Source organism: Corvus kubaryi, unplaced genomic scaffold (assembly GCF_017639235.1).
Source record: "Corvus kubaryi isolate FWS band 111438036 unplaced genomic scaffold, C.kubaryi_AGA036_p1.0 37300, whole genome shotgun sequence".
Taxonomy (NCBI): domain Eukaryota; kingdom Metazoa; phylum Chordata; class Aves; order Passeriformes; family Corvidae; genus Corvus; species Corvus kubaryi.
The window spans coordinates 1,018,399-1,040,280 of NW_024581093.1; the positions used below are offsets into that span (position 1 = coordinate 1,018,399).

General features: G+C 54.9%; 1 protein-coding gene across 1 annotated transcript in view; it reads left to right on the top strand.

The window, feature by feature from the left end:
• The first annotated feature begins 7,710 nt into the window (after positions 1 to 7,710).
• LOC121664428 overlaps positions 7,711 to 21,882 on the top strand; it is a 74,167-nt gene continuing 59,995 nt past the window's right edge. The window contains exon 1 of the mRNA XM_042027732.1: positions 7,711 to 8,067. Within this exon, the coding sequence (XP_041883666.1) occupies positions 7,711 to 8,067 (357 nt within the window). The remainder of the gene's footprint in view (positions 8,068 to 21,882) is intronic.

Below are 21,882 nucleotides of genomic sequence, written 5' to 3' on the forward strand. Positions count from 1 at the left end.
CTGAGCTCCAGGAAGTGCCAAGGAACAGCATCCCTGTCCTGCTCATCGGGTGGTGATTGCTGAGCCAATTTAGTCATTACCAGATTAAAAAGTGGTGTCACCACACCCAGGAGGGTCATTGGTGGAGCTGAACCCACCCTTGGTTTAAATCCCTGCAGGTGGGTTAGGCCAGGTGTGGGAATGCAGGAGGAGCCCCTGGAGCAGGTACTGGCTGTCCTGGGCACAGCTTTTCCCCTTTTCCCCCTTCCCTGCCGGGTATTAATTACACCATGCAGCAGCTTTAGGAAAGCTGATCCAGCTCTGGGATGATTCCACCCATCCATTAAATCCAGGGTCAGCCCGGTGGCTGCTCCAGCACTGCTCCTTCAAGCCTGAGCACAGCAAGCAGCTCCCAGCCCCGCTGCCTCCCTCGGGAGGGATCAAAGGACGGCTGCTCGCCCGGCTCCGGGGGTTTTATTGCGTCTCTATTAAAGCTGTTAAAAATCTTTCCATTGTAGCAGTGTCTGGGAGTGATAAGTATTCATAACAGAGGGGATTCAAGATGGGTTTGGTTGTAAAAACACCTCTAAGCTGGCTGGATTTATGGCTGTTAAATCATCCCTCCTCTCATCTGTCACAGCCTTTTCAGATGTTCATCGCTGAACAACAGCGAAGTTGGGGCCATAATTTGTGCCGCTGAGTGCAGAGCAGGAGGAGGGGAGTCCTCTCCATCAGTAACTGCCTCACGATTTATGGAGACTTCTCTCAATCTTTTTTTTCCCCGAGTAGGAGAGGCTTTGCCTCACTTTCTGCTGTTGCCAGCTTGCTCAGCCAGCTGGAGCCAAGGAAGTCCAGGTGGATTTAGAGCCCTGCTGGAAGGTTTGACAGCAGCTTTCAGGGAATTTGGGGCTGGCCCTTGCCCGCAGCAGGATCTGCAATGCGGGGCTGCGCCTCTCGCTGTGCTCAGGCTCTGCTTTGGGGCTGGATCTTCCCATCCTCCCCTGGTGTGGGGATGAAACATGGGAAAATCCCACTGATGCAGCTGGTAAAGGATCCTAGAGTGGTTTGGGTTGGAGAGGAACTTAAAGATTTGCTGGCTCGCTGATATTGAGGTGTAAGTTTGGGCTGGGGGGGTTCACCAGGCTCTGTGCAGCTCCAGGCTGCAAACCAGGGGCTCCCTGCCTGCTCTGGCAGCCCGGGAGGAAATTTCTGGAGATCTGGGATGATATTTAGAGAGACCTTCTCGCTCTCTGCACCCACCTGAAAGGAGGTTGGAGCCAGGCGGGGACGGTGTCTCCTCAGAAGGGGCAGGACAAGAGGAGATGCTGGAGCTGGGGAGGCCAGGCTGTGTTTTCCTGTTCCCTGGGATGATTCTGGGAGCCAATGCTGCTCTTCCCAAGAAAAGCTTTAGGATGTCTGGTTTGGAGCTGTGCTGATGTGAGGGGCAGGGCTCCCTTCTCCCCTCTGAATTGGGTTTCTTGTAGGGACGCTGCACAGCTGCTGCACCAGCAGGTCCCAGAGCTCCCATCAATTTAAAACCAATATTAGCCAGAGCCAGTCAGTGATGTCTCAAGGGGGTTTTGTGCTCAGCCATTGCCAGCCCCAGGTCAAACTCCTCTCTGTGCGTCGGTGCCACCTCCAGCCCCATGCTGGTGAGGGCAGACAGGCAAGAACCTGCCTTGAGCTTCTGTCCCAGCCCTCCCCTGCCTCATCCCAGAGGGATCAGCCCCTCCTGCCTCCAAATCATGTCCTCCGAGCCCTGCTGGCCACAAGCCCTCATCCCCTGGGTGCCCCAGCGCTGGCCAGAGGGGAGCCGTCCCCACCTGCCACACGTGGTGTCCCAAAAGCTTTGGGGTGGATATATTTTTGTTGCAGTGTGTGTACATTTCCAGGAGGTTTTGGGTTTTTTCCTACCTACGTGAAAATAAAGTACGGATTCAAAGCTGAATTGTGGTGTTTGCTCCCACAGAGAGAAGGGTGGGAAGGGCATTCCATAATCCCATAGAGGTTGCAACAGGACACATTTCTACCCCTGTGGCAGCTACTAACACATGAATAGCTACCAATACTAATAAATCTACTCTTTATTCTAAGAAATAATCATAGATTTGTGTTGCAATAGGTGATTTTACTACTGGATCCTAAAAGATAATATTGTCAATAGAATTTAATAGATCCCAATAGTAGAATTTATTGATCATTGTACTAATAGCTAATAGCAATGCTGGAGATGCTGCTGCTTACAGCAGATGATAATAAACACTAATAAAATAAACGAATACTATTAATTAATAAGAAATATGAATAAAGCTAATAACCACCTCCTGTCACTCCCCTGAGAGGACAGAGGGCAAATGATGGGTGACACCTCAGGCCACTGGGTGACCCTGAAGCCTTGGGCTGCCCTGGACTGGCCTGGCAGTGTTTGATCCATGACACCAAAGTGCCCCTTCTCATTTGGCTCATAATTATTAACCCTTGCGTTGTCATTTGACCCTTTGATCAATTCTCAGAGCCTCAAATGACCTCAAGTAACCCCAAATGACCTCAAGTAACCCCTATGACCTCAAGTAACCCCAATCAGGGCCTCAAATGACCTCAAGTAACCCCTACGACCTCAAGTAACCTCAATCAGGGCCTCAAATGACCTCAAGTAACCCCTATGAGGGCCTCAAATGACCTCAAGTAACCCCTGGATCAACTAAAAAAGACTCCAATGACCTCAAGTAACCCCTATGACCTCGAGTAACCCCTATGACCTCAAGTAACCCCAATCAGGGCCTCAAATGACCTCAAGTAACCCCTATGAGGGCTTCAAATGACCTCAAGTAACCCCTGGATCAACTAAAAAAGACTCCAATGACCTCAAGTAACCCCTATGACCTCGAGTAACCCCTATGACCTTGAGTAACCCCTATGAGGGCTTCAAATGACCTCAAGTAACCCCTATGACCTCGAGTAACCTCAATCAGGGCCTCAAATGACCTCAAGTAACCCCAAATGACCTCAAGTAACCCAGATCAGGGACTCCAATGACCTCACATAACCCCTGTGACCTCAGGAAAACAGCATGAAGAGTTCAGTGTATAAAATCGCATTCCTGTGCTGTTGCTGAGGGAGTTGTAACAATAATTCTGACATTAATTCACTTTCTAAGTTGCCAAAGGGAGGGCAGCTCCCTCCTTTCTCCAAACTCTGCATCGGCCACACCTGCCTAGAAAGCCGAAGCAGTTCTTCCGTGATAAGAGACATCTTTTTACACATCAGAGTAATTTTTAATAATTTTATTATTAAATCTAATGGGGAGTTCCGGGGGATCTTTATTTTCTCTTCACTTGAGCAGATGCATCCCATGTTTCCATTTACAAATGGGATAAAAGCCACTGAGGAAGGAGTTGGCAGCCAACCAGGACCGAGTCCTCTGTGGGATTCTCACTTGGGTTCTGCGTTCCCAAAGGGGGATAACTCCTCTCTGTGCCATCCCTGTTACAGGCTGTGGCGGCACAAGGAATGAGCTAGAAAAAGAGTGCATGAGTAAAACACCTTGTCCAACGGGAATTCAGACTCGAATCTCCAGGATTCTTGGAGTAACACAAACCCTTCTGTTTGTGGGAGCAAACTCCACAACCGAGCTTCGAATCCATACTTTATTTTCACATAGATAAAAAAAACCTTGCAAGTATCGGAGGAAAAAATCCCTCCTGGAAATGTACACCCAGTGCAAGGAGTAACACTTAGCCCTGGCCACAGGCTGAGCTGTGCAGTGACAGTCTGCAGGCAGGGCTGAGAGAAGGGCATCCCCTGCTCCGACCTCCGGACCGAACCCCTGTGGGAACCCCAGGAGAACAAAACGTAGGGAACAAACCAAAACCCAGCCCTATGTGCCCCCTCTGCCCTTTTCCTGCCCAAAAAACCCCACAGGAGATCTCCAAGTGCAAACCCTACAAATGCTAGCAACAAAACACCGCCTTTTATCATATCTCTACTTCCAGGTCGGCTGCTGGAGCTCCTGGAGCTTCCCAGACCACCACGAAGAGCCCCCGTTTGTTTTAATAATGATGGTGCCAGGATGGGGTGAGCGGGGCAGTCCCCGATCCCAGGAGCTGTGTCACAAGTCCCTCCTGTCCCGGCGGAGTCACCAGAAAGCGATGTCTTTTCACGGGGCTAAAATTCCGAGCCAGACTGGGTTAGGTGATAAAAAAGGGTGACCTTTAAAAGGATCCTTGTGGTGCACAACACGCTGGATGAAAATGTGTAGAGGATGCAGCCTGTAACGTATTTACAATTTTATATGTTTAGCAAATCAGTGGAACTGACAAGAATCCCCAGTTAGAGAGGTAGGTGATGAGGTAATTGCCCCTGGTACTACCCTTTCCTGAGTCCCTGAGCTCATTTGGGGTTAATTGAGTTCATTTGGAGTTACTTGAGGCTCTGAGAATCGATCAAAGGGTCAAATGACAACGCAAGGGTTAATAATTATGAGCCAAATGAGAAGGGGCACTTTGGTGTCATGGATCAAACACTGCCAGGCCAGTCCAGGGCAGCCCAAGGCTTCAGGGTCACCCAGTGGCCTGAGGTGTCACCCATCTTTTGCCCTCTGTCCTTTCAGGGGAGTGACAGGAGGTGGTTATTAGCTTTATTCATATTTCTTATTAATTAATAGTATTCGTTTATTTTATTAGTGTTTATTATCATCTGCTGTAAGCAGCAGCATCTCCAGCATTGCTATTAGCTATTAGTACAATGATCAATAAATTCTACTATTGGGATCGATTAAATTCTATTGACAATATTATCTTTTAGGATCCAGTAGTAAAATCACCTATTGCAACCTAAATCTATGATTATTTCTTAGAAAAACTAGTAGATTTATTAGTATTGGTCATTACTAGTGTATTATTAGCTGCCACAGGGGTAGAAATGTGTCCTAACCCAAACACCTCTCTAACACTCCCCCCTTCCACTCTTGTCTCCTCCAACCTGCACACCACTACAGCTAAGGTGCCTGGCACATCCCAAAACCCAAATTTCACCGGCCTCTCTGAGCAAGTTCAGGGTAAAAAACCCACATCCAAACCTTCCCACACATGTACAGGACAGATTACCTGAAAAAGCCTCAAGTCCTTCCACCAAGTAGGGATTAATGGGATCGTTCTTCCTAATATTGCTGTGGCTTCTCCGGAGTAGTGAAGCAAGTCCAGCTTTGCTGCTCAGGCAACACCTGCAAGGCTGAGGGAAGGGCCAGGTGAGTCAGGGAGGTGGCCCCTGCACGCCCAGCACGGTGACACACGGGTGGGCTCTGGCCGTGCTCCCCAGGGGCTGGAGCAGGGCTGGGAGAAGGCAGTGCAAGAGCAGGGAAGGTTTGAAGGAAGGAAGCACTCCGTAGGTTTCCTCTCCAGTTTCTCAGAGCGATGGATTTCTCACTCTTCAGTTCTGTCAAAACAGAGAGAGGGGGAGGGAAAACAAGCGGTTAGGGATGAACACAAACCAAATCCTCTGCTGCAGGTGTGGTAGTGACCCATGCAATGTGCTGGGGGACAGCTGGGGCTCCCTCCCCAGGCTAGAGGTGAGCATCTCAATCTCAGGGGTCTCAGGGATCCCTGGGAACAGAAACCACCCCACACGTATTAGGAGGGACAGGAGGGATCCCTGCCAGCCCCGCAGAGCAGCTGCCCAGCCGTGCTGCCCTCCCGCCCTGTCACTCACTGTAGACGCTGAGCTCGGTGCTGTTCTCACCCAAGCCGTAGCTGCCAGCTCCCACCTGGCACACCTGGTGTCCTGCACTGTCACCGTGCTGATGGACAGGGCCTTGTCCCCACAGCCGCTCCCTGTAGTCCCTGTTGTCCTCCAGGACGCTGCTGGCCGTGCTGTGGTACAGCCTCACCTGCCTGTTGCTGTGTCCACCTGCAAGGTGAGGGGTGACGCTGGGCTGGGCAGCCTGGCAGGAAGCCCTGGGCTGGTTGCCACCCCAGCCCACCAGCCAGAGCTGCTCTCCCAGCCCAGCACTCACCTAGAACTGATCAATGCGGGTGTAGGAAGCATCTTCAGGGATGTAGAAGTTGCACTCGGTCCTGGCTGTGCCCCTGATCTCCACTTCCACCACGGCTGGCATGGGGATCTCCAGCTTGCTGGCTGCAGCTGTGGGACAGGATTTGCCATTAGGGGCAGGACGAATGGGGAAGAATGAGGAAGAATGGGCTGTCTGAGCACAGCCTGTCCCCATCCCCCAAAAGCTATGGGGCAGAGCCGTGCCCTGTGCCAGTGTCCCCTAGACACTGTGTCACAGCCCAGCAGGAGTGACAGCCAGGACCTCACTGCCTTCAGCATCCACAGAGAGCCCACAGGCTCAGGCCAGAGATCCTGTTCCCAAAGAGGGGACAAGGCAGGTCGTGCCCCCACCAGGGGGGTGTCCCCTGGACAGTTGTGTCCCCAGGACACTGTTGGGAGGCAGCCTATCCCTGACCACCATGGCACAGCCAGGACTCCCAGGACACTGCACAAGCTCTGACCCTGCTGCCCCAGCAGGAACCCAGCAGTCAAAACATCCATCTCTGCAGCATTCCCAAGGTGTCCCCTCGCTGCTGCTCTGCTCCCTGCCCAGCTCTGCCCAGCCACAGCACCCCTGTGAGCAGAGCTTGCCCATCCCTGCACCGCACCTTCCTCCCAGCCCAGCCGCCCGCAGCAGTAATGGAGCTGCTGGTGCTGCTCTGGAGCAGGATGGGAAAGGTAATGGCTATTGATCCAGGACAGGGAACGGAGCAGCTTCCCAAGGGATTGGGAGCAGAGCAGCCCCAGCCAGGCAGAGCAGAGACAAGGGTGGCATCACAGCAAGGCTTGGAGTGCCAGCACCACCATCTCTGCTAAAGCAAGGGGGGTTCTGCACGCCCTGGGCTGGCACACGGCCCTGCAGAGGGGACAACAGTCTGTCCCCAAGCAACAGAGCCAGCCCAGGCTGGGGACAAGAAGGAGGAAGTGGTTGCATCAACATCTGCCTTGATAGCGCCCGTTCAGTAACAGCCACCACCAAGGTGACTTCAAAGGGCAGCGCCGTGCCCACAGAATGCTCTGTTTGGAGTGAGTATGTGGTGGCACATGGCCAAAATGCAGCCAGAAGCCCTTGTGCCACAGCAAAGGCCCTGACACGCAGGACCAGCCATCTCAGAGCACCCCAACACAGAGGTTTTGGCCCTCACCCATCCCCTCAGCACGTTACAGTTGGCACTGAGCAAAGAGAGATGAGCAAACACAGCACAGCAAAGAAGGTGCTGGAAAAACAGGTGAAAGTCCCAGAGATCAGCACACACCCTCCAACCCGGCCTCAGACACTTCCAGGGATCCAGGGGCAGCTGCAGCTCCTCTGTGGGGCCTCCCCACCCTCACAGAGAAGAGTTTCTCCCTAATATCCCATCTCACCCTGCCCTCTGACAATGCAAAACCATTCCCTCTTGTCCTGTCCCTCCGTGCCCTTTTCCAAAGCCCCTCAAAGAGCTGGGATCCAGGCAGGTGGGAGGTAGGAAGGTCACCTCATCCTGCAGCTGCAGCAGAAAACCTCACCAGCACTTTGCAAGGCAGCAGCTCCCGCTCTCCCTTCCCATCACCACGCTCAGAACATGGAACAGCTTTTGGAGGTGAAGCCTCCAGCTTTCTCCAGGTGCTGCCAGATACTCACTGAGTATCCAGGAGACGTGGAGCCTGGATTGATGCCACCTGGTGCCAGGCCCAGCATACCGCATGGGTGGTGGCAGCTGTGGCACCGTCAGCCTGGCACCCGCAAAGAGAGATCCCAAAAAATACCTGGCAGAGGCCGTTCTGCCCCCCGGCTGTGCCAGCTGTGCCGGTAACCGGTTTCGTAGCCCCATCCAGTGTCTGCCAGGCGAACTGCACCGCTGGCTCCCGGGGCGGGCAGCGCTTGGCCCAGGGCAGCCCACGGAGCTTTGGCTCCCGGTGCCGTCAAAGCCGGCATGCGGCTGGAAAACCCGCCTGGCTGATGTGCTCCACCTGCTCTCCCGCTGGGAAAACCACAGGTGTGAAGGGGGGGTTCTGGGCAGGGCCGTCACCCCGTGTGTCCCTCGGTACCTGGTGGCAGCGGTGGGTAAATAGCGACGGTGAGTGTGCCAGGGGCTCTTTGAGGGTTGATGGGGGAAGGGAAGCCCTTCCCAAGGTGGGGGAGCTGCATCGGGATTCCACAGGAACGCCCAGAGGCGATAAGCTGTGCCCAGCTGGTGGCAGGGCTCCCCTCTTTAGATTCTCTGATGTCTAACACATGGGGGCTCAGCCTCACCTCGGTGCTTTGGGGCTCTCTCCACTAAATGCTGCTGAGTTTCCTCAGGATTCTGAGAAGGAGACCTGTTGAAATCCCCTTATTCCTCCCTCCAGACATGGAACATCTCCAGGAGATGTTTCCTCTTGCCCTGTGGGATGTGTCCAAGAAACCCCAGGGGACTCCTCGCTGTCCTTCCGCTGGGATTGGGGCATGCTCGGCTTTTAAGTCTCTAAATGCAGAGAGATGAATCCCACCACTAAAACATTTGATTTTCTCCTTCTCTGAATGATTTACAATTGAAATTGGAAGATTCCTATGGAGAAACATAGCTTTGATTTGTTTTAATTTATTTTTTTTCCCTTTTGCAGGAGCCTGAACTTCCCAAATCTGTTTTACTGCAGCCGAGGGAAGCTGCTGGGAAGGGCTGTGCCGTGGCTCCTTTCGGAAGGGCCCGAAGGCAAGGCTGACTCACTGAGACAGACCTGCAGAGAGGGGCTGGACAGTAATAAAACACATCTGTCCTCTGTGACCACATCCCAGATGTGAGTCACATCCTCTCCTTCCGCACTGCCAACTCCAGGCCATGTTTGGACAAGGTCACTGCAGCTCCTTGTCCAGCCGGGAGACAGAGGGGGTGTCTTGGCTGAGTTAATTTTTCCCCTGCTGGTTTCCCCAAAGGACTTTGAGCTCATCTGCCAGCAGTCCTTGCTGTGGGCTCAGCCAAATTTGCCCCTCTGCAAGCCAAGCAGGATGGGCAGCTCTGTAAAAGCTGGATAAGCTGGAAAATCCCAGAAAATCAGCATGCTTTCTCTCCCTCTGGAGCTGGTTGGGCATGGAGCTCAGGGATGGAGCAGGATGCAGGACTGAGGGGGTCAAACCCACCAGGCAGTTCCCTTCTCTCCTGGTGCTATTTCTGACAGCACTGCAGAAGCTTTTTGTAGTTTTATTCCAGCCCTAAGGCTTTTGCATGCGTTGTGGCTTCCTAAGGAAGAGGATAAATGCTGAGCTGGTTGGCTCAGGACCAGCAGGCTTGGGAGCCCCCACCAGCAAGAAATCCCAGCCCTGACGCTGGGAAGCTCTTGCAAAGGGTGAAAGCCTTGTGTGTGTCCTTGCTGGGAATGGAGGCTGAAGGGAGATTTTTCTCCTCCTTTTCCAGCTGGGATGGAGGCAGGTGTGTTTTCCCTGGAGCACGCTGTCTTTATCTGGCAGCTGATCTGCTCAGCTGCATCCCCAAGCTTGTGCTTTATGAGCCATTTCTGCACTTTCTCCATGAAATGGGACATTTTTGGCTGCAACCCTGGGATAGAAACCCTGTGGGGCCAGGTGGGACATGAATTCTCTTGTGTAACCTCTGCTCAAGGTCACCTTCTCCAGCCTTTAGCTTTCAATCAAGGACGAACACCTTTCCTTCTCCCTGGGGATTGGGAATTCAGGGTGTGAGCAGCCCTTTCAACAAGAAACCCACGGATGTGGCTCAAAAAAAGGAAAAGACTGAGGTCCTCAGGGGATTGCTGTGGGGCTGGCAGCCAGCAAAGCCACTTCCTCGCCGAAGGGAGGCAAAATTGAGCAGTTTTCCTTGGCTGGCCTCTCCTGCCACTGCGTGTGCTGCTTCCAGGCAGGATGCTCGGGGACAGGAAGGGACAGCAGGGCCACTGCTTGCTTCCCGCAGGCTCCCAGCTTTGCTGTCACTCAGGCCGTGCTGGAAGTGGGTCTGAAATGACCTTTCCCCGCTGCAGCCCCGTGGGTTGTTGCTTTTGCCTGTGGGTTTTGGCATCCAGCCCCTCCATCCCTCACAGAGGGGATGGCTGCTTGAAGAAGAGCTGGTCTCTGGAGCAGGCGAGGAAAAGGATGCTGGAACTGCTTAGCTGGGAGGTCAAGTTTCCCAAGATGGCACTGTGGTGGCTTTTTCGAAGCTGTCACTGTCAGCAGAAGGGAAAAAAAACCCTCCTGGATTATGTGGGCCTGCGCAGGGCAAATATTTGACGTGCTGAATAAATGAGCAGGAGGGAGACGTCAGGGAGAGCAGGGAGCTCTGACTCATGTTCCCACAGCGCTCCAGACACCTTCCCGGCAGGCAGCTGCCAAATGTCCGTGTCCCTGGAGCATGGCAGGCAGAGAAGAGTGTTCCCACAGCTCTGCTGGCAACCAGGGATCTTTGCAGAGCTCTGGGGTGCTGTGGGTACCCCCAGGTGGGCTGGGACAGCCCCTGGAGTGATGGGGAGGCAGCAGCAAGGGGGTGTCTGGGAATGGGATTTTGGGTTGGGCCTGCCTGTTCGGCCACCCCCTGCCCTCCTTTTCTTGGGGATGCTGAGTGTGATCCAGCCTTATTCCCACTTAGGATGCTCCTGTTGAACAGCCAGCCTGGGGATGCTGCAGCCATCTCCTGACAGGGTGATGGGCTTCACCTCCTGGCTCTGACACAGGTTCCGGGTGAAAATAGCGGGCAATTTCCTCCCTCCCAACATGCAATTTAAGCGTGTGGTGAAGCAGCAGCGTTTCTCTGGCTGGAAAGCTGCTTGGTGTGAGCGTTTGAGCAGAGCTCTGTGGTTTTCCTGCCTGTCCGCCTGCAGCTGCAGGGGAAAAGCGGAAGATCTCAGCTGAACTCTCGTTTCCCATCAGGGCAGCGTTTGTGCACAGCGGGGAGGGCCAACCTGCAATTCAATCTCCAGCTCTGGGGACAATACAGCCTGTGTCCTGCTGCCGACAGCCATCCTGTGCAGGGACAGGCTGTCCCAGCCTTGTGCTCATGCTGGTGGCACCGCTGGCTGGAGGGACAGCTTGTGCCTCTGAGGACACGACGTATTTTGTGATGTGCGTCAGCTTTGCTGCCTGTGTGTGACTGGGAAACGCTCTCTCCCCCACTGGCTGCATCCTGAGGTTTGTGGATATGAAAGTCCACATGTCTCTTTCTTCTTTTTAATTGCTATAATTTGTCTGGCTCTTACCCGTGGTCAGGAGCAAGGCTTGGCTCTGAGTTCCCTCCGTGGATTTATTTTGATTTCGATGCTGTGCAAAAAACCAAACCACCCCAGCCCCTCGCGTGGTGCCCTGGGTGTGCATCCCGGGCACGGGTAATTTTTCTCGCTGGAGTAATTTCCTTGCCCCCAGTGGGACTCCTCTTGTGAATAAAGCTATGTGGGATCAGAGGCTGAAAACCACAGCCTGGGAAATTTATGCAGAGGAGGGAAGGAGGGAGATTGTTCCTAGCAGGCAAGCGGCGGCGCTGATTGCTGTTCTCATGGCAGGCGGACAGGGCTGGGGCTCATTAGCAGGCGGCGGGAGGCAGGGCAGGGTTCGAGAGCTCACAAATTGCCTCGGAGCAGAGGTTGGTGCCTCCTGCCCTGGATGCTGTGGGGACGGCTGCCCAGGGGGATGGGGTCGGGCTGGGAGCGTTCCCTGTGCCAGTACCAGGCGTGGGGTGCTCGGTCCTGCCCCCGTCTTCCAGCAGCCTGGAGCCTGTGATCCTGTTTTTCCTCTTGAGCAGGAAGGGAGCCTGGATGTGCTGCTGTTCTGGGGCTCACTGGCAGCGAGTCAGGGTCTCTCTGTTTGCAGTGTCCAAGGTGGGGTGAGGACAAGGGCCTGAAAGATCAGGAAAGGGAACAGTTGAGAAAAATAGAGGGTCCCAAGCAGAGAGAGGTAAAATCTGAGGTATCATGGGCAGGAAAAGATAAAGGCTGATGGTTTTTCATGGGGAGAGTGCCAGGAACAACCTGGGCTGAGCAGAGGGCACGGAGCAGGGGAAGGGCTGAGATGTCATGGGACACATTCCCTGGGACACGTTCCCTGGTCCTTTTCCCGCAGACACAAGCATTGTCCCCATCCCTGTGGGACTTCCCAGGAGCGGCTCCCACACCCAGACTCATCCTGCACCCATCCCTGTGGACAGGGCACCCCCAGCCCCTTGGCACAGGGCATCAGCATGATCCTCCCAGACCCCACTGTCACTCCAAGCCCCGGCAGAGCCAGTGAGCTGCGTGTCCCCACGCCAGCACTACCACCCCAGGTGGCCTTGTTTTCCTCGGCAAAGGCGGATGGGAGCCACCATCTTCTGAGCAAAGAGCATTTTTAATCTCCTGCTCCCGCTCCGTGCAATTAACTTGATTCCCTCCCCTCGTTTCCTGCAGAGGTTTAATTAAAATGCATTGTTCGCCTCGCCAATTATTTGCTCTGTCCCCCGGATAACCTCTGTGCAGCGGCTGCTTCTTGGGGCTTTTTTTTTTTTTTCTTTCTTTCTTTCTCCTTTCCCCCCCTCTCTTGTTGTTATTGAGGTTTCTCTCCACTCCCCCCTCGGCAGCTCCAGCAGCGTTTACCTGCCCGGGAGAGCGGGATGGGGGAATTATGGAAGCACGGCAGCCCTGCACGCACAGGGGCGAGCGGGGGCCGCTGCATCCCCGCGGAGCCGGGAGGGGGGAGCGCATGGAGCTCCGTGCCCCCGAGCAGCTGAAACAACAAGACCTTGTTGACTCGCTTTGAGTTCCCGGCACTCGGCAGCTGCTGCTCCAGCAGGTGATAATTGAAACCGGGAGCGAACCTGGATGGCGGCAGGGGTTGAGATGTAGTTCAGCCTTCAGCCCCCTCCTTCCTCGCCCCGCTGTCGCGGTGCAGCGACGCTGCTGCCACCGGGAGTTGCACAGAGTGGGGACCCTGGGGATGGTGGGTGACACTTCCCAAGGAGAGGGGTGGTGGGGCAGGGAGTGAGCGGCTGCAGCTCCGCAAGGTCATCCCTGGAGGAGCCGTTTGGGAGAAGGGGTGTTCAGCGCTTTCTAAAAATAACCCCGTAGCAGGACCGAAATAACAAGCTGCTCTCGAGCAGCGCTGGGCTTGAAGCCGGGCCAAGGCAGCTGCTGCCGGGCCGGCGGCGGCCCCTCGGGGTGTGCCGTGCAGCTGGACCTGCCGGGGGGGCCACGGGAGTCCCCCACCACCAGCCAGGGGGCGAGCATCGGATGCGGGATGGCTCGGAGAGATGCTGATGCTCAGCCTGAAAGCGGGGGAGGAAGGGCAGGGTCTGGTCTTGGGAAGGTCCCTTAGGAAGTGGGGTTGATCCCCTCCAAGGAGCTGGGTGTTGGGAGAGGTGACACGGCCATATGGTTTCCTCCTTTTCCATCGGGTCCAGTTTGGAGAGCAGGACTCGTGTCTGGATCTGTTGGAAAATGCTGGGTGTCTGCAGAGTGTCAGCAACATCTCCTCCTGCAAAATCTCCTTAACATGTCCCCAAAGGCTTCCCTGCTCCTGCCTTTTGCAGATCCTGCCCCAGTTTTTGGCTTTCCTTGCAGGGGCTCTGGCAAATGTCACCTTCCTGGTGGTCCCACACACTGGGATTTGCTGGCTCGCTGATATCGAGGTGTAAGTTTGGGCTGGGGGGGTTCACCAGGCTCTGTGCAGCTCCAGGCTGCAAACCAGGGGCTCCCTGCCTGCTCTGGCAGCCCGGGAGGAAATTTCTGGAGCTCTGGGATGATATTTAGAAAGATCTTCTTGCTCTCTGCACCCACCTGAAAGGAGGTTGGAGCCAGGTGGGGACAGTGTCTCCTCAGAAGGGGCAGGACAAGAGGAGATGCTGGAGCTGGGGAGGCCAGGCTGTGTTTTCCTGTTCCCTGGGATGATTCTGGGAGCCAATGCTGCTCTTCCCACAGGTGATGGGGTTTATTGGAATGCACAAGGGGTGGCTGGGGACAGGATTCAGCCATTCATGGACCTCTGCTCCCCGAGGTTCCAACCCAGCAGCCTGGCTGGATCTCAGAGCGCCATCCCTGAGAGATCCAGGTGGAAATTACTCCCACAGGACATTAGGATGAGCTGCTTTTGGGGCTCCAGGGTGAGCAGACATCCCTCAGGGGGTGTTGGCTGGGCACTGCACTTGAGTCCAGCAGTGCCAAGCTCCCCTTTTCTTCCACCCGCCTTTCCAAATCCACTGATGAAACTTGGAGCCGTTTCCAGTCTAATTGCAGCTTCAGAGTGGGAATCCCCAACCCTGCAGGGAGGATAAATCCTGTTTTATCCCTCTGGAAGAGGGTACAGCAATAGCCTGGGGAAGACAGCCCCACTCACGCATCCTTTGAGGGAAAGGTCCAAACCTGCCTCACACTCTTGCTTAAAACCTGGCTTGAGTTCAGCCCTGGCACCTCCCAGGCAGGCCTGCAGGGCTGATTTTTGGGGAGAGAAGGGCTCAACTGCATGTCACAAGTTGGAACAAGCATGTCCATGGGCTGACAGTGGTGGCCCTGCTCCACCCAGCCAAGCAGCAGCCGGTCCCTCCTGGGCAGCATGTCCTTCCGAGTGCTTCTCATTTTGTTTTTATTTTCATTTTGGTGTTCTTTAGGCTTAAAATCCATACTCCTGGCTGTTCCTGCCCTTATATGCAAGTGTTCTATAATTGAAAACTCTCAGTTGTGCGCTTCTCCCATGCAAAGTGAAGGCTTCAAAGCAGCAGGTGGAAATTGAGCCGATATCTTGGCTGCCGAAGTGAAAATTTGAATGAAAATTTAATTTTTCCTTCACAAAGCAGGGAGTTGGGTTCCTGGGGCCCTGGCCAAAAGCCTGACGTGACCTTGGCTTGCAGGGACACCGAGGGGAGCAAACCCCAGCTCTGTCCTAGGGATACGGGAGATGCAGCACAGGAGATTTTTCTGGAAATTCTCTTGGCCAGATGGCTTCAGCTTCCGTGTAACAATAATGGGATTTCCTGATGGTTTTAGGAGTTTTATGGGTTGAGGAGAGGGGACTGAGCATCTTCTGGGTTTTGAGCATCGCCAGTGAGGCTCAGTCCTTTCCTACAAGGACACTCAGCAGCCTCGGGGCAGTGCAGGAGCCTGTTGATGGTGCTGAGTGGTGCTCCCACACTCCAGGTGTGCTTCATCCAGGTGCTTTTCTGCAGCATCAAGCTGTCCTCGATCCACTCTGGCACCCTGCTTTGCATCCCCACCCACCTGGCAGCCAAGGACCCTGTGCTGGCTGCCGTTGTCACCTGTCGAAGGCAGCAATGACACTGGCATTGTGCAGGAGGTAAAAACATCACCGTGAGCATTTCCTCCTGGGCTGGGAGCATCCAAAAGATGCCAGGGGCTGGATCCACTGCAGAGGGTGCAGGGCAAGAGCTTCCCATGCCCACATTTGGGGACCAGAGGGATGGCAGGGAGGGAGAGAAGCGAGGAGAGGGAATGTGGATGTGGAAAGTCACTGCCTGAGCTGGAGCTGTGCCACTGCCGGCTCTGCGAGGGGCCGGGGGCTTTTGGCGGGGGGGAGTGTGGCCCCTTAGGAGCGTTCTCTCGCATCCCACGTGGATTTGATTTCCCAGCCCCCGGATTCCTTTGGGCTGAGGAAAGCCGGCGGAGCCGCCTGTGCTAAGGAGCCGCGCGGCCGCAGCGGGCGGGTCTCTCCCGGCTCTTATTTTGTGTTTGTTTTTAATTGAAAGACAAAAGGCCTCGTGCTGGAGGCAGCCTGCCTTTCCCTTTGTCCTACGTCTTCATGGGATGAGGAGAGAGATGCGAAGGGAACACGGCAATCTCGATCCTACCCATCCCTGGGGCCAGCATTCCCTGTTCCCATGGGACCACCGGACCCCACCGAGCAGCAGCTGCCCCTTTCCTGGGGGTGAAGGGGGAGCAGCTGCGGGGTGATGCCACAGGCAGGTGTGTCCATCGCTCCTGCTCTCCTGAGCTTTAGTCCTTTCTTCTTTTTTTTTCCCCTTTTAATCCCTGGAAACAAAGCCAGAGGGCAGCTGCGCCCGGCAGCGCATCCCGCTGCAGGCAGGGCTGGGGCTCCGCTCACGTGCGGGATCTCAGCTTTGCAGGTGATTCCCGAAAAATCCCTTTGCCAAAGCCAACCCTCTGGCTGCCCGGGGGTTTCCGGGCAGGTCAGGGTGTTGGCCGGAGCAGGGATGTTTTGAGAGTCCAGGAGAGAAGCCCACCCTGCGGGGCTGCCCGGCAAAGGGGTGGCTATTTCTGGGCTGCAAAAGGAAAATTGTCCAACTGCTGAAATTGGCAGCGAACCCCAGGGCTATAATAAACAACTTCCCGGCCAAGGTCCCTGGCTATTTTCTCTCTGTTTTGGCTCGGAGAGGAAGATTTATTTTGTTTGCCGCTTGGAATTTTTTTCCCTTGTCTTTTTTTCCCTCTTCCTTTGGAGGTATTTAAAGCCAACAACCCCCCAGAGTCCAGGCTGGGGCTGCTGCTCTCCTGGATGTCTCTGGGTCCATGGAGGTGTCAGTGCCACCAGCTCCCATGCTGGCACTCCAAGCAGAACCTTTTGGGATGTGTTCAAAGCCCATCCCTTACAGAGCTGCAGGGCATTTGTAGCTTCCAGATGAGCCTTGATAGCAAAAAACCCCAAAATAATAAAAACCAAAAAACCAAGCAGAAAAAAATTCCGCTGGCTTCCAGGAAGGGTTTTCCAGACTGTGGGACTGAACAGTGAAGCAGGAAGGTGGATTCTCTGTGCAACCTTTTCTATCCTCATTGTCCTTGGGGAAGTGCGGGCTGCCAGATCTCCTCCGTGGGAGGTTTGGGAGCTCCCACATTGCTGTGCTGTCCCTGGGTGCCCCTTTCCCCATCCTGCAGAGAGCTCCCAAGTGCCACAACTCATTCCTGTGGGACACAAAGGGCATCAAGCTGGATAAATCAGGCATGAGTGATGGGGGTGTGCAGCATCTCTGTGCAGTGACAGCTCCAGCGGTGCTGCAGCTTCCCAATCCCTGTGCCTGCAGCAGGCTGGAACACTGCAGGTGGGATAGCAGGAGCTGAGATCCATGTTTTGGGATAACCCTTGCTTTGCACAAGTGATGGAGCAGCAAAGTGAGGGATCGCTGGCACCAAAACCCACCAGGAGCTGGGGCAGCCCCCACTGCAGGGTTCTACTCACAGCCAGAGCTGAGGTTGCAGCTGGAAGTTTGTTGTGGATGGGGTTTGGTAGAGGCTGCTCCCCCTGTTTGTTGATGTAAAATCCAGTTTTACTCTCTTGGAATGACATTTTTCCCATCAGTTTTCCTGAGGCAGGACTCTCTGTGCTCTCCAGCCAGGAGCAGGGTAAGGTCCAGGCGTGTTTTCCCCGATACCGAGTCCTCAAGGTGCTGCCAAGGACATGAGGATTTGGGCAGAGTGCAATGCTGCAGCCAGCTCTGGTGTGACAAAGCCCCACCAGGTGTGGCAGAGGGGATCCCCAAGAGGGATCCCTTTGGATTTTGCATAGAATTTCTCCCTTTTCCCACAGAGCCAAGCTGGCTGGTTGTTTTCAAGCCAAGGGTGGGCATCTCCAAGGTTTCTTCCTGAGGGATGAGCAGTGTTTGGCCACCAATTCTGTTATCCTGTGATGTCTGAGCTGGTGCATCCTGGATTTATTGGGGGTCATTCCCCACTGGAGGTGAAGGGCAGGGCAGGATGGGACAGGTGGGGTTGGCAGCACTCCGACACATGCAGCACCTCCCTGCAGAGAGCCCTGTGGAACACGAGGTGCCATCAACAGCAGGATCCATTGGCACAGCCCACATCTGGCTGGAACTTCTGGGATGCCAGGAGCCAGCTGGGAGATACAGAATGGGGCCAGGATGAAGCTGTGCAGGGCACGTGGAATGAGGGGGCCAGGTCTCAGCAGAACGCTGGGAAAGGCTCCCTGGGGCTGAAGTTTCTTGAGCTAGATGAGCTCAGAGCTCTGTTTTCACCTCTATTCCAAGTGGATTTGGTGTGTTTATATGGGCAGCTCATCCCTCAGCACCCCAAAAGTATATCTGCTATCCCTGTGGCTGGAACTGGGAAATGGATGGGAGCTTGGAGGGATTTCCACTGGGGGTGAATGGGGGACCCCCCCCATGGAAGCAGCAGGATGCGAGCTGGGGTTTGGCTCTGCCCTTGCTGCATTTTCCCAAGGAAAAGGGGGTGCTGCCCTATCCTGAACCCACATCCCAGGATCCATCCGACCTGGGGAGGCTTTGAAGCACCTCCTGGGTGAGCTGCAGCCCTGGGGAGCCGGCACTGACACGAGCCAGATTTTGGAGCCGGGCGCAGGAGGCTGGCGAGGGCTCTCCTTGGCAGAGCAGCCAGGGGAACAGCTTGTGACAGCCTCTCTCCCTCTCCGAGCGCCTGCTGGGGTGCGTTCCCTAACCTTTCCTGCCTCCGTTCCACTCCTGTGTTTCTCTCTCTCTCCTTTTTTTTTTTCCCCTTCCCTTTCCCCTAACTGTAAATGCGCCATAAAAATGGATCAAATTGCTTAAATCACTGTCATTAAATCAGTGTGAGTCCCCCCTCCGCCCCTGTGCTCGAAGCCTGGCAGAGAACATTTGTTCCAAAGGCTGAACAGCCGTCTTATTGCTCTGAAAGCATATTTGCTGCTTGATGGAAGGAGGAGAGGGGGAGAAAAACAGCCTGCAAGGGAAGGAGGGGGGTGAAACCACCGGGGGCTGGTTCTCCTTGGACACAGAGGGGGGAGCGGGGCCATATCCTGTGGGCTGGGTCCATGGGATGTGATGGGGTGACAGGGATGAGGGGACCAGGGACACCTCTGAGGTTGGCTTTGATGGTGAAGTGGGGGTTTCATGGTACAGGGGATGCTGGAGAGGGGTGGTGGGGATCCCAGTGCCAGCACAGACCACCCAGCCACATCCTGTAATGCTGCAGAATGCTCTCCATCCCAACCGGATTGAAGCCTAGCAGTGATGCTGTGGAACAGCTCAGCCTGGTGCATCACAAGAGAGCAATGGATTCCCAGTAAACAAGGCAGGTCGAGCTGGTGAACCTTCTCGAGGCCCTGGGTTGATTAAGCCCTGCCACTCCCAGCTTAAAGAGCGGCTTTAGACCTGCTGGTGTTTGCACATCTAAATAAAAAGCTTTTGCAAACCCTCACCATGGGCCCTGGCAGCTCAGGGGAGCTGGGGAAAAGCGATTACTCTGGAAATTCGGAGTATTTTGGGAGCCTGGGTTTTGGCACAGCAGAGCAAGGCAGCAATGGAGGCAGAGACAAGACCGACTCCAGGAGACGCCGTGTGTTCCCACACCGGCACCGGGCCACACGGGGGAACGCAGGAATGCTTCTACCCAGGTGGTCTGGAAAATCCCTAGAGAGAGCAACGCGAATGCCGAGGAGAGCCAGGAGCTGGAGGCGGATCAAAGGGCTGGGGAAGGGGCTGCCACAGGTGGCAGGTGCTGGCAGGGAGAGCACATCCCAAAGGCACCGCTGTGCCGAGCCCTCCTGGTTTTCCAGAGCTCCAGGCTCTTGCAAAGCTGTTGCACTCACCAGCCGCTCTCTGGCGCTTTGTCCCCGGGAAGGTTTCTCAGAGGATGCTGGTTCCCTCCCCGTCCATCATCCTCCACCCCGCTGAGCCGGGACACCGCCTTCTGCCCTGGAGCGGCCTCCTGGGCTCTGCCTGAGCGCTGAGGATGGGACTGAAGTTGCCTCCAGGACCAAAATGTGACCCCGGGGATGCTGTGCTGTCCATGGACCACGGCAGGGCTGGTTGTAGCCTCCTGCTGCACCTATCCCTGCTCCAAAGCCCTGAGGAAAGCAGGAAGATGAGATGCGCTGGCGCAGATCCCCGTGTGTGGGGCAGAGGTGGGGGGCACAGCCCTGCTCCTGCCTCTGCCCTGGTGCAGGAGATAAAAGCCAAAATGCAGAACAGCTCGGAGGGCTGGAGAGGTGCCCGAATTTCCACAGCTCCAGATTAAAAACGCACCAGCTTGGAAAGGCTGCCCGGAGGCTGGGGGAGCTCAGCCTTCCCGAGGTTCGGCACGCTCCGGGTGCTGCTTTGGAGAGCCAAAGCTGGCCCTTCCCAGCCCTTTGAACACCCTGTTCCAGGCGAGCAAGGACTCTCATGCCCTTGAAGACCCCGTAGATGGTGAGCAGGGACCCCCTACCACGAGATGGGATCTGACTGGAACAATTCCAGGGTCCCCCTTGGAAATGGGAGCACGGAGAGGGCAACGCAGCCGTTCCCTCGTCGTGGGCTTTGCAGATTAATTATTCCCAGAGTAAGGAGCTGCTTAATGGCTCTCCCCCTTCACCCCCCCCTTCTCATGGGAAACTGCAGGGACAGCTTCTCCTTGTCCCTCAGGGGCGATGCACGTCAGGCTTAATCCCTGAGCATCCTGCTGCTTGCTGGGGACACTCAGAGCTGATCCTTGGCCCCGGTCTAAATCAGGAATAACTCCCTTAAAGGCAGCAGCAGTGAGTTAGCATCTCCCAACGCTGTGACACAGGAATGTTCTGTGGAGGAAAGCAGGATTGATAGGAATAATCAGGTTTTGTTTAACCATATTGAACTTTAGGGTGAGGGGCAACTCCCCCGTTCCCAGCTTTTGGTCTTTACTTTGGTTTCTGAGTGCCTGAGGGCAGCAAATCTGTCTTGACAGAAGTGCTAATGGAGAAAAAAATGGATATTAATTCAGGGGAAGTGTTTCCAGACAGGGATTCATCTCTGTAAGCACCACTGAAGTACATGAGCTGCTCAGCTCAAAGCAGGAGCAATGATTTTTTTCTGGCTGCATCCTGGTCCACAAGGATGCTGAGGAACAAAGTGCACTTTGGGCTCATTTGGACCAGATACAGACCTGGGGGTCTCCCAGCTGGTGATGCTGGACCATCCAAATATCCACTTACCTCCAGGTTCCATGTGCCATGAGGCAGTACAGAGGAGAGCAGGTGATTTCTCTTCTTTCCACCCCAAAAACCCTCTGAGAAGCAGACATGTGTCATCATCTCAGGCATGGTCCAACCCTTGGCTTGATTTCCCTCATCCAGACATCCCAGGAACGGAAATTTCTGCCCAGGGATGGTGAGGAGAGGAAGGAGCACAACCTTCCTGGCAAAGGCAGTGGCTGCCACAGAGCTCTTGTAGCTCCCTTCCCTGCAGGTGTGTGTTCATTGCTTCCTGCCGGGAAGGGCCACAGCTGGGATCTGTTTGCTCAGGACCTTGTTAGGGGCTTGTGGTCTCAGCTGCTCTCTGCCTTGACCTGCCTGGAATCCTGCAGTAGGGATAAATCCTGGCAAACCCATCCTGGCACAGGGCTCCAGTGTGGGCATAACCTGTGAGCTGCTTCACCAGGAGATCCACCTTGTTTTGGGGGCTGGCCACCTTCTGAGGGTGTGAAACCATCAAGGATCTCTCTGGATTGGCCAAACTCTCCATGAACTTCATCCAGCTGCACCTGGGGGTGACTGGAACTGCCAACAATGGTCTGAAAAATTGAGCCATGGTGTTCCTCAGCATAAGGAACCCTCTTTCCCACCTCCTCAATGGATAGGCTGCTGTTCTCCTTGAACACTGGCTTTCTGTTAGGGGTTAGGATTTTTCCTTTTGTTTCTTTCTCTCATGGAATTTTGTCCCATCTGTGGCTAAGAGAAAATAATGACAAGTACCTAAGTGACAAAAGAAATGGCCAAGGTGGGGGAATGGTGCAGCTGGCTACTCTCTTACCTGGGAGGGCAAAGATACCTCGAGATTTTGGCTGGGCTTGGCTCCTCTCACTCTCGGCATCAGAGGGGAGACAGGCTGTGGCCGCCATGGGGAGAATTCGCCACCACCGTGGCGTTCTGCCTCCTGCTGTCTTCTCCTACCATGAGTGAAGCAGCCATTATTAACACCTTATTAACACCTGACCTCACTAGAAAGGACCCTCACCATCTACTAGGGTGCCTCAGGGGAAACCCCGGGACCCCGAGCC